A 17626-nucleotide genomic window follows, 5' to 3' on the forward strand; every position below is an offset into this window, starting at 1 on the left:
GATGTTTTGACCAGCGATTTAAAAAAAAATAAAAACTTTTAAAACTCAACTTTAACATGTCCCTGCTTACATGAGGGGACATGTTTTCATTATTTTCCCTTTCTTTATTTCTGATGTTAAAAATCTTCAGCTCCCTGAGGCAGCTCTGTGCCTTCAGGAAGCGTTCACTGACCGCACTCGTGTGCATGCGCTGACATCTGCACTCGCCCTCCCCACCTCCCACCCAGGCAGGACTGAGCATTGCAGCGTGTGACTCGTGCTGACTAGCCATTACTTGGCCAGCCAGTATGAAATTGTGGCCGGAGCCTGATTGCGGGCAGCGATTGGTTTTGCGGCCACTCCCAGGCCAGCCTGCCGCGCCCACCCGATGAGGTAAAAATCCTGCCCCTGAGGTGCAGAGGGTTCTAGGTGTTCTAGTGCACGGGTCACAAAAAGTTAGTATGCAAGTAATTAAGAAGGCTAATGGAATGCAATCCTTTATTACGAGAGGAATTGAACAAAAAACTAAGGATAAAAATAAAAATACCTGGAAAAACTCAGCAGGTCTGGCAGCATCTGTGGAAAGGAATACAGTTAACGTTTCGAGTCCGTATGACTCAACACCTCTTTGTCCTTTTGTCTGTGACATCTTTTGGTTATCTCCACCTATCACTGGCCCTCTATCCAGCTCTACTTGTCCCACCCTCCCTTAAACCAGCTTATATTTCACCTCTCTTCTATTTTTACTTAGTTCTGTTGAAGAGTCATACGGACTCGAAACGTTAACTGTGTTCCTCTCCGCAGATGCTGCCAGACCTGCTGAGTTTTTCCAAGTATTTTTATTTTTGTTTTGGATTTCCAGCATCCACAGTTTTTTGCTTTTATAAAACTAAGGATGTTTTTCTTCAGTTATACAAGGCATTGTTGGGATCGCATCTTGAATACTGTGTGCAGTTTTAGCCTCCTTATTTAAGGAAGGATGTAAATGCGTTGGAGGCAGTTCAGAGGAGGTTTACTAGATTGATACCTGGAATGAGCGGGTTATCTTATGAGGAAAGGTTGGACAGATAGGGCTTGTTTCCACTGGAGTTTAGAAGAGTGAGGGATGATTTGATTGAAGTATATAAGATCCTGAACGGTCTTAACAAGGTGAATGTGGAAAGGATGTTTCCTCTTGTGGGTGAGTCCAGAACTAGGGGGCACTGTTTTAAAATTAGGGGTCACCCTTTTAGTTCCAAGATGAGGAAAATTTTTTCTCTCATGGAGTTGTGCAACTATGGAACTCTCTGCTTTAGAAGTTGGTGGAGGCGGGGCCATTGAATATCTTTAAGGCAGAGGTAGACAGATTCTTGTTAGGCAAGGGAATCAAAGATTATCGGTAGTAGATGGGAACGTGAAATTTGAAATACAAACAGATCAGCAATGATCTTATTGAATGATGGAGCAGGCTTATGGGACCTAATGCTTACATCTGCTCCTATTTCGTATGTTTGTATGTTCATATTGCACACACGTAATGCTGATAATTGCAGGTTTATGGAGGTGAATAGAAGGCAGTGTTACATTGTTCACTTTTCTCAGCTCCTGATGTACAAAGCATTAGCAATTGCAAAGTAACTGAACGAAACATGAACAAGCACAGCAAACACCCAATTCTTCATTTGCTTCCCCACCTAGATCTGCTGCTGGAAAAAACACTAGTCCTCTGACCCACTGGATACATTCATCCTAGTTCAGTTAATCAATTTGATGCAAAGCAATGTCACAATGTAAGAATGCTGGTGCACAAACCCAGCTCTGTCAATTCCTTTTCCGATGTGTTGGATGTGAGAGGGTGGGGATTTGGGAAGGTAGGGGTGTTGAGAGGTGGGGCAGAAATGATCTAAAAAGATATTCTTTGTGGGAGGGGTTGATCTGTAAATTGGTGACATGATCATGAGATTGTTGGACTCCTGCCCTGTCAATGGAATTGCAACATCACAGGATCTTCCGTCTGCCACTTGGTAAGGCCATTGACTCAGTCCTGAATCCCGGGCAAGTGCTCACTTTAATATTCAAGTGGGTGGTCCATGCCTGTAGAGTCGCAACAGAGGCAGCCACTTCAAAGAGAGGCCAAAAAATTAGAGTGCAGCCTGAAGCCTTATCAAATTTAACATTGAGATATAAAGAAAATTGATTTTCTCACAGGTCTTCTATTCTGAGATTGATTTTCTATACTCCTCAACTTACCTAGGACTTTTGGAAAGATCAGAAGTAAAAGCAACCCTACTTTAAGTCACCAGGGAGCCACTACACTTCAAAGGGTGGAATTCCAAGAGTGGTCTTAGATTTGAAAGGCAGAGAAAAAGTGGCAGAAACTTGGATAATCTATGCTCTGTCCAAAATTTCAACTCCCTTCCCCATCCATGGACAAGACACAAAATATTTCTATCACCTTCCAACCCAGGAACTATGGTCCTCAGCTGGGTTTCTCTGTATTTAATAGGCCAACAGGAGAGTGGAGACATTTGTTCCTCTACTATATTGGCAGCAATAAACTCAGTTACAACCATGCAGAAATAGCCAGTGTGCCAAAACATTATCAAATTATTACTAAGCAAATTAAGCAAAAACAAACGAGTGACAAATAGCCAAGCCATGAAATTAGGATGCCAATCACTGAAAATGTATTCTAGTGATGAAGAATTGGCTATCCAATCTCCATAAGGCAATAATATCTAAAACATGTTTGTCTTGAAGGGGACTTTGGCTGCAAAATTGACACCTTGGTAACAAGGGCATAAATCATCTACTGGGACTTTCCCACCCCTCATGTACTTGCACCCACCTCCATTTGGCTGGAAAACTTCTGTCCTGTGTGTCACTGTGAGGATTCTTCAATCTGATTGAAGAGACATGCTGTTACTTGTGCTGCGCCCAGGCACCACAGATGCACTATAGAGGGCGCTGCTCAATCAAATGCACCATTGGGGAAAAGTCTCTGATTTCAAGCCTGTCCTTTCTCTACTGACTGTAAAATCTGAGCCACTATGTTTTAGTGCTGTTGATTCAGGGATAAAACTTAGTCAGGATACCAAGAGAACTCCCCTGCTCATTCTAATAATACTGTGGGATCTGTTTACATCCAGCTAGGCAGGCAGACAAGGTTTGAGTTTAACATATACATTTTTCAGTGCCAGGTTATGTGCTAAATCTCTGGAGTGGCAGTTCATCTCATGACTTCTATCTGAGAGGTTGGAGTGTTACCACTAAAATATGGACAAATTATGTAAATGATCCATTGTGTTATAGTGGAGTTCTCATGTTAAATTTACACTTGTATGCAGATAAATTTAGAATGAAGATTATTGCAGTCATGTGTCCTTGTTGAATAAGCTAATACCATAAAGCCCAAAAGGTCCTAGGGTCACTTTCCAGTCAATGCTAAGATAGCTGACCTCTCCTGCATAGCAATTGAGTTCCACTATTACCTTCTGCATCCCTAAACTAACAAGGGAGAAAAATCAGGCTATTACCCCATAACTCCTGATACAAAATTCGGATAAAGGGCATCAATGTGGTTGACAAAGTGTCCAAATTGTTGTCCTGCTTTCTCCTTGATGTCTGAGAACAGAACACACTAAATCATCGAAATGAGAAAGAGCCAAACCTAATGAAATCTATCTGGTATAATTTGGGATGGAGAGTGAGAAACTCAGAATGAGAACAGTGACTGTTACTGGTGGCACAGAATTGGCTTTTTACCCATTAACCTCAAATCACAGATGAATTGCACTCCATTCACATTTATAACTTGCAATCGTTGTCTCCTGTTGAATGAATCGGGCCTAAGATGTACAGAATGTAAAAATATTAATATTCTCTCACGGCACATAATGGTGCAGTGATTTTGATACCAACTTCTAAACTCTGGGATTTGGACTCAAAGACATTTCAGCTTGCTGTGAAATAAGATTGGGCTATTTCAGCCCATGTGACAGAATTACTCCTAATTTGTTACTTATGTGGCAATCTCTTTTCCAAGGTCACAGGCTAGTTGCTGTGGGGGCATGGAAATAAGAGTGGGGTGGGGGCTGGGGGTGTGGGGCCATGGTGGCTGGGAGGCTGGGGCTGGGGTTGTTTGGGACCCTGTAACCCATGCCATTGCATAGGAGTCCAAGCATATCCAGTGAAAGGCAATAGCTATCTCTGATCATTTTGTCAACTCATTTATACATTTCCTATTATAATAATGCATTGTCACAATTATAAAAGTGCACATTTGACATCAGATTGAGTGAGTAGTATTCAGCGTTATAGGCTATTAAATTGTAAGAGCCCCAGATTGAACCTTTGCACAGGACCTCCTACAAGGCAAAGACTATTCCTAGTGGAAATAGTAACATTGCTGTGGTAGGAATTCTTCTTTTGAAATGATGGCTGAAGTACAGCAGCTTTACTCTCTATCTATCCTGAGTTATATGGCTTGATGTGGGAATGCTACTGGGTGAAGAAAGGGGTTAGCATTTCACTCCCCAGATCACCTCCTAAGGACAAACCTTTCAAATGGAAATAGTGTCTCCAACACCAACAGGCACTCTTCTCACTGGGACTGTACTTTGCTTTAATGTCATTATCTAATCAGTTTAATGTTTATCCATTACAAGTCCCATCCATCAGTGACATCTTCATTGACAATGCCTTGTTGGACTTTACTGAGGCCTAGTTAAAGTTTCTTAATAAGGCATAGTGTAGTTTTGTCTCTTCTTTGACAGGTTTGGGAGTTGTTGCCAAGATATGTTGACTTTGTGAAATGTGCCACATCACTGCTCCTTTGCCTCAACTGATTTTCTCAAATCGGACACTTCCTTTGGTACCTTCACAGTTATTCCATTCAAAGACTTCTTTAGACAAATCTGGCAGCCTAGACGGGACCTGAAAATGAGAAATGTTAGTGTGTGAGAGCATTTTTAAAAAATATTTTCTCCATTGGAGGGAATAAAATATTCATTATTGAGATTAATGAGGTTAAAAAAAAGTTTTATCACAAGCAAAGAACTCACTCACTTTCCCAGAACTGCTTCATCCAATTCAGGGTCACGGGGATTTGGAGCCTATCCTGACAGGCAATGGGTGCTAGACGGGGTACACCCTGGACACACACACACAAACACACACACACACACACACACAATTTACCATAGCCAATCCACTTAACCAGTACTTTGGATGGTGGAAGGAAACCTGAGCACCAGTGGAAATACACACAGACACAGAATAGGCACAACACTGTGGGTGTATCTATACCACATGGACTTCAGTGGTTCAATAAGGCAGCTCACCACTACCTTCTCAAGGGCAACTAGGGATGGGCAATAAATGCTGGCCCAGCCAGCGAAGCCCACATCCTGTGAATTAATTTTTAAAAAGACATGCAAACTCCACACAGACAGACACCCGAAGTCAGGAAACCAGGGTCCCTGGAGCTGAGTATTATGGCACAGCCGATAGTAAAGGGTGAGTTGTTCAAATCCCAGAGGGAAACATGAAACAACTGTCATAATCCATATTTGCAATTTGTATGTTTCAAGATGCAGGCTTTGAATTCAGTAGTAATAAGACCACCGAGTCTCAAAAAGCTTTTTATAAAACTAAGCTAAATATTTATTAATACAAGAAAGATTGTAAGTACATACATATGTCTACAAAATTAGTATTATAATCACTACAAAAATCCTCTCCTTAATCTGACTCTCAGTTACACCCCCAGTAAAGCAACAATAAAACACATAGGTTTAAACAGACCCCTGGCAAAGCACACCCTGGATAGTCGCACTGAAAATGAGTTTATTTCAGCTCTGGGTCCTTGCAGACAGACTTGAGGCTTACAGGCTGGAAGCTTTAGATTTTAGAATCCCTCCTCCTTTTACCAACAGATGTCTCTTCCTTTATGCATATTTTCCTCTTTGAATGCAAATTCTCATTGTCACTAAGTTTTTTTTACTTTACATCTTCTAACAATAAACCCTTTCATAATACCCACTTTACTAGTAAGCTTTGTAAAAAATAGACATATTGTTACTGAGCTTCAGCTGGTTAGGTGTAATATTTCACCTGCTCTTTTGAATGGTCAATTTAAAAATGCAAATTGCCCACTTCACATCTCACCTTTTATTTCCCTATGTTTATCTAAATTATCATTTCAAACCTACTTTTCTCCTATACATCAAAGCCTCTGGGCCAGCTGGCTTTAACCCAATTAAGCCACACACACATACGCCAAAAATTTTCGCTCATCAGGCAGGCTCAATGGGGGCAGGCGGGGGTGGTTGGGAGCCCAACTGCCGTCCGCGATCAGCTCCGCACTGTGATTTTATGTGGGCGGGCTAACTAAGGCCCACCCAGCATAAGACGTGGCAGCAGCAACAGCGAGAAGGGGCGGGTGGGAGCGGGAGCTCAATGTCTGCCGGGTCCAAAGGTGACCCAGCGGCCCAGGCAGCCCCTGGAAGGCTGCCACGGAGGAATGCAAAGTCGTCATGATGGATCTGGTTGCTGGTGGACACGGCAGGCGGGAGGGCAGGTTGGCGGGGCAGTTGGCCCCATGTTTCTCAGATGAGTGCCTCGCTGCCCTCCTGGAGGAGGTGGCAGTGAGGAGAGAAACCCTTGTCCCCAGGGACGGGAGGAGGAGGCCCCCCCCACCTCACCAAAAGGGCCTGGAGGGGGTGGCATCCAGGGTCAGCAGCCGTGATATTATGAGGCGCACATGGGTGCAGTGCTGGAAATGCTTCAATGATCTGTGATCGGGAAGGGTGAGTGCCATTTTGGCATGGATCACTCAGCACAGCAGTTAAGAGGACCCATCCCCTACTTGGACCTTACAGGTCTTACAGTGTGAGTGGCAAATGTCAAAGAGGAAGCATCTGGGCAAGGGGGTGAGCCCTGGCTGTTTGGACTGAGTGTCTTGCAGCTCCAGGATCACAAATCGGCTGAGCCCTGCGACGTGTTCCTCAAGTGGGGTTGGCCATGCTGCAATGGCAATGCAGATATAGGGAGGACTAATCATCGCTTCTCTCTCCTTTCAGGAGAAAACATCCCATAACAATGCCGAGAGGTTGCGGACTGGTGGGGGACCACCCCATCTACTCATATTGACCTGATATGAGCAGGAGGCCATGGAGTTGGAGAGGCACCATGTACCTATGTCAACCGGCTGTGGTGAGGTAGGGGTGCCATGGGGAGGTAAGAGTGCAGTGCACTGAGGTTAGAATGTCTGTCATTGCAACCATTCCACTGTGGTCTCGATATTGATGTGAGCCTCGAACCTGTAAACCCCATTGGTAATGGAAAGGTGAGGGCACCCTGATGCATATCTCTGTCTCATCCGGGTGCCAGGCATGCACACTAGCAGTGTAATGACTTCAACTAATGACATGTCCTTGATCTTTCTTTCAGGCTCACCAGCAGCCCATCGAGGTTAGGAGCCTGAAGGCCCACCACTGACCCCAGAGGACAGCACCCAACAGAATGCATCTGCGTCACGCCCTCTCTGCCAAGCAGGCACCAGTGCAGATACCAGCACCTTGGTGGGCATTAGATCGGCAGCTAGTATCTCGAAGCACATTGGTGAGGGCACTTCACACTCGTTTGATGTGCAGGCAGAGGCAGAGAGGGCCCAGGGCACCGGCAGTCGGAGGAGTGTTGGGGACAGGGACAATGTTCAGTTGGTGGCTGATGATGGGCCTCTGGAGTCGTCCCTGAGGCAGCAGATGCTGGAAGACCAGCAGGGTGTGCGGGAGGATCTGGCTGGGATACATGAGGGTATACATGCTATTTTCTCCATTGCGGAGGAGTTCTTGTGGAGCGCAAGCAATGCAATGACCCTCATGGCCGAGTGCAATGCCTCCACCATGGAGAGATTGGTGACTCTCATGGAGAGGCTCATCCAAGAGCTGAATCAGGGGATCCTGGGGATGCACTTGGACCTGCAAGCCCTTACACCGGCAATGGCCTCAGGTGGTCACTGCCAGTGTGGGAGATTAATTTGGCACCCAGTATTCCAGCTAGGTGCCTGTCCATCAATGGTGAGCAGGGAGATCCAGAGCCACCTCACGTTGGTGCACAAGCTGCCTGTTGTCTCTGCGGTCTCCTCTCAGGGCGCTCTGGATGAGGGCAGCAGCTCCTCCAGCCCTCATCGAATGTGGCATTCGATGAGAAGCCAGCTGTGGCACTGGCCGCTCCCTCCCAGGTGGGGCCAGCAAAGGCTCCACAGGCCAGAGGACGCCCGCCAAAGTCATCAAGGCCAACAGGATGGCAGAGTGAGCAGGCTGCTGCCAATGCTGGTGCCAGCAAGGGGGAACCATCTAGCTGTAGCACCCGCAAGCGCAAACTTAAAGCACCTTAATCACAACATAGCCTGAGCACGGGTGATATTTGTTTTCCTCACTTTTAATTTAACTCTTAATTGGTGTGATGGAGAACCATAGAACACTACAGCACAGAAAACAGGCCATTTGGCCCTTCGAGTCTGTGCCGAAATATTATTCTGCTAGTCCCATTGACCTGCGCCTAGTCCATAACCCTCCAGACCTCTCCCATCCATGTATCTATCTAATTTATTCTTAAAACTTAAGAGTGAGCCCACATTTACCACGTCATGGTAGCTCGTTCCACACTCTCACCACTCTCTGAGTGAAGAAGTTTCCCCTAATGTTCCCCCTAAACCTTTCCCCTTTCACCCTAAAGCCATGTCCTCTCGTGTTTATTTCTCCTAATCTAAGTGGAAAGAGCCTACTCGCATTTACTCTGTCTATACCCCTCACAATTTTGTAAACTTCTATCAAATCTCCCCTCATTCTTCTACGCTCCAAAGAATAAAGTCCTAACCTGTTTAATCTTTCACTATAACTCAACTCCTTAAGACCCGGCAACATCCTAGTAAATCTTCTCTGCACTCTCTCAATCTTACTGATATCCTTCCTGTGGTTAGGCGACCAGAACAGCATACAATACTCCAAAGTTGGCCTCACCAATGTTTTATACAACCTCACCATAACATCCCAACTCCTATACTCAATACTTTGATTTATGAAGGCCAGTATGCCAAAAGCTTTCTTTACAACCTTGTCTACCTGTGACGCCACTTTCAGGGAATTATGTATCTGAACTCCCAGATCCCTTTGTTCCTCCACACTCCTCAGTGCCCTACCATTTACTGTGTATGTCCTACCTTGGTTTGACCTTCCAAAATGTAACACCTCACACTTTTCCGCATTAAATTCCATCTGCCATTTTCTGGCCCATTTTTCCAGTTGGCCCAGATCTCTCTGCAAGCTTTGAAAGCCTTCCTCGCTGTCCACAACGCCTCCAATCTTAGTGTCATCAGCAAAGTTGCTGATCCAATTCACCACATTATCATCCAAATCATTGATATAGGCAACAAACAACAATGGTTCCAGTACAGATCCCTGAGGCACACCCCTAGTCACAGACCTCCAGTCTGAGAAGCAATCATCCACTACCACTCTCTGTCTTCTCCCGCACAACCAATTTCGAATCCAGTTTACAACCTCTCCATGGATACCAAGTGTCTGAACCTTCTGAACTAACCTCCCATGTGGGACCTTGTCAAAGGCCTTACTAAAGTCCATGTAGACAACATCCACAGCCTTTCCTTCATCTACTTTCTTGGTAACCTCCTCGAAAAACTCTACAAGGTTCATTAAACACGACCTACTACGCACAAAGCCATGCTGACTATCCTTAATCAGCCCTTGGCTGTCCAAATAATTATATATCCGATCTCTCAGAACACCCTCCAATAATTTACCTACTACTGACGTCAGGCTCACTGGCCTGTAATTACCTGGTTTACTTTTGGAGCCTTTTTTAAACAATGGAACAACATGAGCTACCCTCCAATCCTCTGGCACCTCACCCGTGGCTAAGAACATTTTAAATATTTCTGCCAGGGCCCCTGCAATTTCTACACTAGTCTCCCTCAAGGTCCGAGGGAATACCATGTCAGGCCCGGGGGATTTATCTACCTTGATTCGCTGTAAGGCAGCAAGCACCTCCTCTTCTTTAATCTCTATATATTCCATGAAACTACTGCTTGTTTCCCTTCCTTCCTTATACACTATGCCAGTTTCCTGAGTAAATACTGATGCAAAAAAACTGTTTAAGATCTCCCCCATCTTGTGAGGCTCCACACGAGAACACCTTGAATTTCATTTGTTAACTTTATGGCAGGCACCATATCATTAAATGATTTTTTGTACAACAAGCCTCTGGGTGCTACATTTGTTCTGTAGGTACAGGGTAACCCATGATGTTATGAGTGTCTTGTTTCTCATTAAACTTTATTGAAATGGCACGTAGTGCATGTTATTGACCAAGCAAATGTTCCTGTCAGGGATCGAGTATGGAGCCTGCAGCCCTGGCATGTGGTGGTGGTTGTTCTTATTTGGTAGGCTAGCTGAAGGAGCGTTAGATCAAAGCGTCCCGGGTGTCCCTGCCTCCCTGGAGGTTGCCCAGGTCAGCGTCAATGTCCTCAGCGTTATCCTGACTGTGCTCATCCTCGGACTCACTACTGGACTCATTGTCTGTTGCCTGAGCAGCTGCGTCAAGATCTTCTTCCTTCACTGCATACCCCCTTTCCAGTGCCAGATTGTGGAGAGCGCAGCATGCAACCACTATCAGTAACGCACTTGGGGGTTATTGGAGTGCGCCTCCTGAATGGTCCAGGCATCGGAAGTGCCTCTTGAGAATTCCTATGGCTCTCTCTACCACAGCCCTTGTGGACCCATGGCTCCTGTTGTACCGCTGCTCGGCCTCTGTTCTTGGATGTCGGAGTGGAGTCACGAGCCACCTTCTGAGGGGATAGCCCTTGTCACCCAGCAGCCATCAAGCCGAGCCAGAGCACTGAAGAGCCCCGGCACCTGGGAGTGTCTCAGGATGTAAGCGTTGTGGGAGCTGCCTGGGTATCTTGCACAGACTTGCAGAATCAGCATCCTGTGATCACACACTATCTGCACGTTCATGGAGTGGAAGCCCCTCCTGTTGACGAAGGCACCGGGCTCACCCGCTGGGGCCTTGATGGCCACATGTGTGCAGTCTATTGCACCCTGGACATGGGGGAAGCCATCAATCGCTGCAAAGCCTCTGGCTCGCTCAGCCTGGCTGGCCTCATCCGTATGGCAGTGAATGAAAATCAATGCAGGCCTGAGCAAAGCATCTGTCACCAGCTTGACACAACTGTGGGCAGCTGATTGGGAGACTCCACAAAAATCACCCACTGAGCCCTGGGAAGAGCCGGAAGCATAGAAGTTGAGGGCCACAGTAACCTTCAGCGCCACTGACATGGGGTGTACACCCACACAGTTGGAGCTGATCTCAGGGCTGATCCTCTGACAGATGGAGGCCACTGTCTCCCTTGAGAGGCGGAGCCTCCTTCGGCACTGCACCTCAGACATATTGAGGTAGCTGCATCGCCGCCTGTAAACCCTGGCAGCAGGATAGTGGCGTCTTCTATGGCCCTTTCTGTCTTGGACTTCCTGTTGGCCCTGCACCCCTTGTGCCTGCACCTCTCCTCCCACAGGTCGCTCCCCTGGTGGCTGAATATGGACTCCTGGCCTCCTCCCCCTTCTGGTCCTCTCTTCCTCCTCAGGGGAGGTGCTTCCAGTGGAGACCAAATACCCATTCCCAGGGTAAGGGAAGGCTGTCTGATACCTGGAAGGCCCCAAGTGGTATGACTCCTCCGGAGTCCTGAACTGAAGCTTGTTATTTCTGTCAAAGCAGCATTGAAGCAAAATGAAAATGCCCTGCTCACACGACAGCCTGGAAATCCCACGAGCCTCATAAACTCCGGGACAGCTGGTGTCTCATGGACCTTAACTGGCCAGCTAATTAATGGCGGGCGCGCCTCATCGCACGCACACCTATCTAAGTATCGCGAGGGTGCGCGTTAACATCGGCACGCTCGGCCGACGTCAACACGTTTCATTTCTCGGTTGGACATGTTGGGTGCGCAGCTGCACGCCAATCTAAAAATTCTGCTCATAGACACAGATATCGCTAAACTCCATTTTAAAGATAATTTCCAATAGCATTATTGACATTATTATTATACCTCCTGGACAGTGAGGCAGCAGTGCTAATCATTGCCCAGCAAAGAGCTCAGAACATGATAATTCCACTTCATCCTTCCCACTGCCTAGTTTTGGATTTGTTGAATTAGGCAGAGTAGAATTGGTGCCTGGTCTTTAGGGACAGTTATACTGTGGGTTAGGAATATCCAGATTTTGTCTGAAGCAAAATTGCAAAGGTTGGTCTCAAAGCAGAAATAATTTCATGGTAACAATCTCTGATCTTAAATGCTAAAGGCTACATCTCATTCAAAATAAAAGTTTCTGATCCTTACTTGACTAAATGACTTACAAAGTAAACATTTCGCTTGGGCTTGTTCTGCAGCTTTCTGAATCATCTACATATTTATCAGTGTTCTCAGATCCTAATCCAATCTTTCTTAGACAAACCAATATTTCTGAATTGGTTGAAAATGCACATAGCTGAGAACAATAAAAATCTGACAAACTCGAGTTACAGGGTCTATGTTTTGCACATTGATGCTTGGACATTGAATGGCAGTTACACTTCAATATTGTGCAGCAGGTGAGGGCACAGGTTGGCTTGGCTGTAATGCCCCTACAGTGGAATAGCCTGCTGACCGTCACTGTTAGGTTTCACGTGGATCATTGTCAGTTAAGCAAAATACTGGTAGACATCGATGCCTTGGAACCTATGGCCTTCAGGAGGAAAGGAAATGTAGAAAACTGATTAGGGTTCTCATCACCATGGCAACAAACAAAATGGGTATATGAGGCACCAATTTATGTTTAGGCATCTCCTCACAATAACCACAGTGGATGTACAATGAATAGGATATTGCGACAGGAATAGTGCCACACTAAGTTCAATTCACTAAAGGCTCACATATGTGGTCTTTGTGACGCATGCAGATCAAATGGATCTAGTCACGGACTAGACACTGGCATTTTACTGCTTGACTGAAAGGGCATTTCCTAAATTAGTCAGACCGTTTTCTTCCACGTGGAAAGCCTTGAATTTGAAATAGTGCTGCAGAGATAGTTTCAAGGTCCTCACCAATCATTGAACTTTAATACTACTTGACAGTTCAAGGGTAAATTTTGTTTGCCAATGGAGGCTAAAGTAGCATATGTGGCGGTGGTCCAAGTTTCTTTTTATGCTTATCAAAGTGAGGGATATAAGTGCTGCGGAACATAAGGCTTTGCATTTCCTACAACTGGTGTTAGCATTGAATACTCCCAGCTTAGTTTTAGTGAGAGGTATTTATACTCTGAAGCCCCCCTGCTTTGTCCCAACCTTGCACCACACACACGGGGAATTTTAACATGAAAAAGTGAATGGTTTGGGAGCAGGTAGCTAGTTAAAATGGCTGAAATTGAGGGGACATCAGGAAGCTAACAGCAACTGCCAACTTCAGTGCATTCAGCTGCATGCAGAAACCCCCCTCAGGAAAGGTGGGTCATCGACTATAATACGTGAAAGTCACCATAGTCCCATAGGCTGCTCTCTCATTAGAGAAAGAGACAACTGGTGGTGAGTTTAACCTGTGGGTCACCACAACTCAAGCAAGGGGTGAGGCTGAGAAGGCAGGGCCTTCATGGGTGACCTCAGCCAATACAGGAATTGAACCTACACAGTTGGCATCACTTTGTATCACAAACCAGCATCCAGCCAACTGAGCTAACCGCACAACAGGAACTAGCAACTGCTTTAACTTGGCTTTCTTGAATTTAACTCTGAGCCTGGGGGATTCCTGGACTTTACCAGTGACAGAAAAGCAAGTGGGCAGCAGGAATTGAGGATCCTGAACAAATGATAGGCAAAAAAAATCCTATAAGTACTCTGACATCACACTTGCTTCCTTGCCTAAGTGAAAGGTTTTTGCTCACAGGACTTGCTGTTGGAGTGTGCTTTCACTGCTGTAAAGGGGATTTCCAATACATTGGCAGTCATTTCTACTACTTTGGAGCTTAATTCATTCGATCAGCACTTCCCAGGTGTCGACCTTCAGTTCAGCATGGAAGCTGCTTATGCAGCTTTACCTTGGACACAGGTGAGGATCAAGATGTGCAGCAGCAACAGCAAGAGCAGCAGGTGCTCTTCTACCTGCTGCTCCATAGGAGAGAAGGGATGAGCACAGAGGTGCAGCTTTCAGGAGACGGTACATCGAACACAGTGGGGGGGCTGGATTTTATGATTTTCAGTGGGGTGAGCGAAATGGAACAGAGAGTGAGTAGTCTGCTCGCTCCCATCCCCGCCGTTTCAGATCATCGGATGTCCAATTAGCAGCCACCCGGCGGCAAGGCCGACAATTAGTGGTGCGAAGAGGGGCTCCGAATCCAATCTGGAATCTAAGCTGGGACATCATGCAGCAAAGGGGTCATACCGTGAACAGGAAGTCTGTCACGGCTACAAATTTCAAAATGTTCTACTCCCTCAATCCCTCTATATTTCTTACTGGAGGCTCCAAAAAGTTAATAAATGATATCAAAAAACATGCAGACGCTGCTCCTCCATTGGCAGAATCTGCTGCTACATGCAGCCATGGTCCTGGTGGCAGGCCTTCTCTTCTATGCTTATGCCACCTCACCATACCTGCCATAAAGCACTCCCAAGCTTCTTTTGTTGCCTGAATAATACAGTGGGCAATGAAAAATTGCATTCAATTGGGTCCTTAACAAGTTTGTGATTTTAAAATGGAGGGCAAGCTTCCGATATACCCGCCTGCTCACCTTGCCTAGTAGAGGTTGGTGTGCGGGCAGTGGCAGCCTGTCCAATTTGCAGCTATAAAATCCAGCCTAGGGTTACAGGCAGAAAATCCATTTCATTAATTATGTCTAAGCATCAGTGCCTCAGGAGGCTCAGGTCATTGCTGACGTTTGCAGTCTCCTGGAAGAAGACCTCCAACCAAGTGGACCTGGTAGGCACTTAAAGTCAGTGGCTGTAAAAGTCACCACAGCTTGGCATTTCCTCGCCTTTGGCTCCTTTTAGAGATCTGCAGGAGATATCTACAGAATCTTCCAATTTGCTGCCCACAAATGTACCTTACAGGTGACCAATATCAGGAATGATGTGCACTTTGCAGCTAATGGGACCAGTCAGAATGAGTGGCTTTGTGACTCTGGCTGGATTGCCACATGTCCAGGAAGTCATCAACTGCCCATGTGGCAATCAAGGTGCCCAGGATCACCCAGAATCTTCTTCAACTGCAAGGGCTTCCACTCCATCCATATGCAGCTTGGGCTGAATTTAGTTTGGGTGGTAGGGGTTCAAACCAGCTTGAAAGTCCTATGTGTGGAACCCCTGGCTGCATTTTGAGTCCATCCAGCAACTAGTTAGCTGCCTTCAGGGCTCCTGTCTCTTTAAAGGATGACAGCTGCCGGCCAGTTGAAGGGCTGTGCAGTCTCAGCAACGCCACCATGAGCAGTTGACACTGTTGGGACTCACAGCAAGATGAATGGGGTTAAGGGTTGTGAGTGAGGCTGGCCCTGGCGAGAAGAGGGTGTTGGTGAGGGCAAGGGATTGTGTTGCCACATGGGTGGCCATTGCTGCATAGGGCCCCTCTGTGGGCTACAGAGTGCCCAATTAGAAGAACCCATCTAAGCCCACAGAGAGACTGCCAGGGTTCAAGAGGCAGTCTCCCCACAGGGTTGAGGGCCCATCCTTCACTGGTGAAATGCCAATGGTAGTGGGAAGAGGCTCTTAATTGGTCACTTAAGTGGCACAATTGGCTTCTAGGTGGGAGAGCCATCCTCCACCTACCATGCTGCTGGTAAAGTGACATGATGATGGGCACTTCATCCACTGCCTTCCCTGACCATATTACAGGCCCCACCCACCTCAAAGCCCATCTCTAGAGGGCTGGTAAAATTCAGCGCCTTGTGTGCAACCAAAAAACAATCCCCCATGTTTGTGGAAGATTACCAGAGAGCTGCCATGATGCTTTTGTCCTGCGCCAGTCAAGTCTCTAAGCTCTTCACGCTTTGAAGAAAAAATAGTGGATGGCTCCTTAGAGCCAAGGGCTACCTAATGAAGACTTGGCTAACGACAGCCATTATGATCCCAGATAATGATGCCCAGGAGAGGTATAATCAAAGCCAGATGGCAACCAGAGCTGTAATAGAGCAAGCAATCAGGATGCAGAAGGTGAGCTTTAGGTGCCTCAACAGATCTGGGGGAGGTGTCCTTCAGTATGCACCAGCCAGGTATCAAGGATAATAATGTTGTGACAATGCACAACAAAGTTAGTCAACAATATCTGGAAGTCCAAAATGAAGAAGGTGCAGACTGTACGGCCTCTTCACAGGAGGAAGAAGAGAAGGAGGAGGAGCAACATGGGGAGCAGGGGAGGAGGGGCTTGATGTGGCTAGAGTCCCAGTAGGGGCACACATAGCTGCCTGGGATGCTTGGGATGGAATAATCCTGTCATGCTTCAATTGCACTGAAACAGTGAACCTGCCTGACAGTTATATTCTAAACCCACTTGGTACCATTCTTCCCCCCATCTCCCAACACAAAGCAGTCCTACAAACAACCAAGCACCCTGCTAAAGACACCCATTGTTTACCTTTAACTCTTGTCTTACCATTCATCACGAGTGAGAAAACCACTTATCAGGCAAGGCAAAAATGCACAATACAAGAAATGATGCAAAAGATTATTTTAATCTCAGCAAAAAGTTAAGCAGAAATTTAACAGTCTAACATAACACCTCCATTGTGCAACTACAGTTCCTCATTCTAGATTCCCCAAACAAGGGAACCATCCTCCTAGAATCCAACCTATCAAGTCCCTTAAGAATTTTATATGTTTCAATGAAATCACACTTCATTCTTCTAAAATCTAGGGAATATAGGCCTAGTCTATTTAATATGTCTGCATAGAACAATCCCCTCATCACAGGAATCAGTCTAGTGAACCTTTGATGCACATCCTCCAACTGTATTCTTCCTTAGGTAAGGAGACATAGGGCAGAGTTTTCCAGTAGGCATGCAGGGGCGGGCCCGACACTCCAACGCATAAAATTACGCGCAATGATGTCAGGCGTGCGTCCCAACGCCATTGCGATATATCGTTCACCGGGTGCACACCGGAGTCGGCTGCGTGCTCGCCGAAATGTAAACGGCCTATTGAGGACATTAAGTAATCAATTGAGCCACTTGAGAACGCTGCCTGTCCAACCTTAAGGTTGACGGGCGGGCAGGCAGAAAGCCCAAGCAGCCTTCATGTTTTTCAGGAAACCACATCCACGAGTGGGATGAGGTTTCCTGAAGCTTTTATTAAATAAATAAATGAATTTTCATAAATATAAAACATGTCCCCACTCATGAGGGGATATGTTTAAATACATTTTTAAATCAATTCTTTAATTATTTTAATATCCATTCAATCTCCCTGAGGCACGGATGCGCTCTTTCATGAGCATGCGCAAAAGAGCGCTGGCCCCGATTCTCTCCCCTCCACCCGTCCGCACAGGTAGCACTGAACGCTACTGGCCACGTATTACGCTGGGTGGGCCTTAATTGCCCGGCCCATGTAAAATGGCGGCGCGGAGCCGATCGCG

The 17626-nt window shown here is 46.3% G+C and overlaps 1 protein-coding gene across 2 annotated transcripts in view; it reads right to left on the reverse strand.

Moving 5' to 3' along the window:
* Positions 1-450: 450 nt before the first annotated feature.
* The window catches only part of fdx1b (ferredoxin 1b), a 39025-nt gene continuing 21849 nt past the window's right edge, over positions 451-17626 (reverse strand). For both annotated transcript variants that reach the window (XM_078547412.1, XM_078547411.1), the window contains exon 4: positions 451-4893. In XM_078547412.1, the coding sequence (XP_078403538.1) occupies positions 4782-4893 (112 nt within the window). In that variant the 3' untranslated portion in view covers positions 451-4781. The remainder of the gene's footprint in view (positions 4894-17626) is intronic.

Source organism: Cetorhinus maximus, chromosome 8, assembly GCF_964194155.1.
Source record: "Cetorhinus maximus chromosome 8, sCetMax3.hap1.1, whole genome shotgun sequence".
NCBI lineage: Eukaryota > Metazoa > Chordata > Chondrichthyes > Lamniformes > Cetorhinidae > Cetorhinus > Cetorhinus maximus.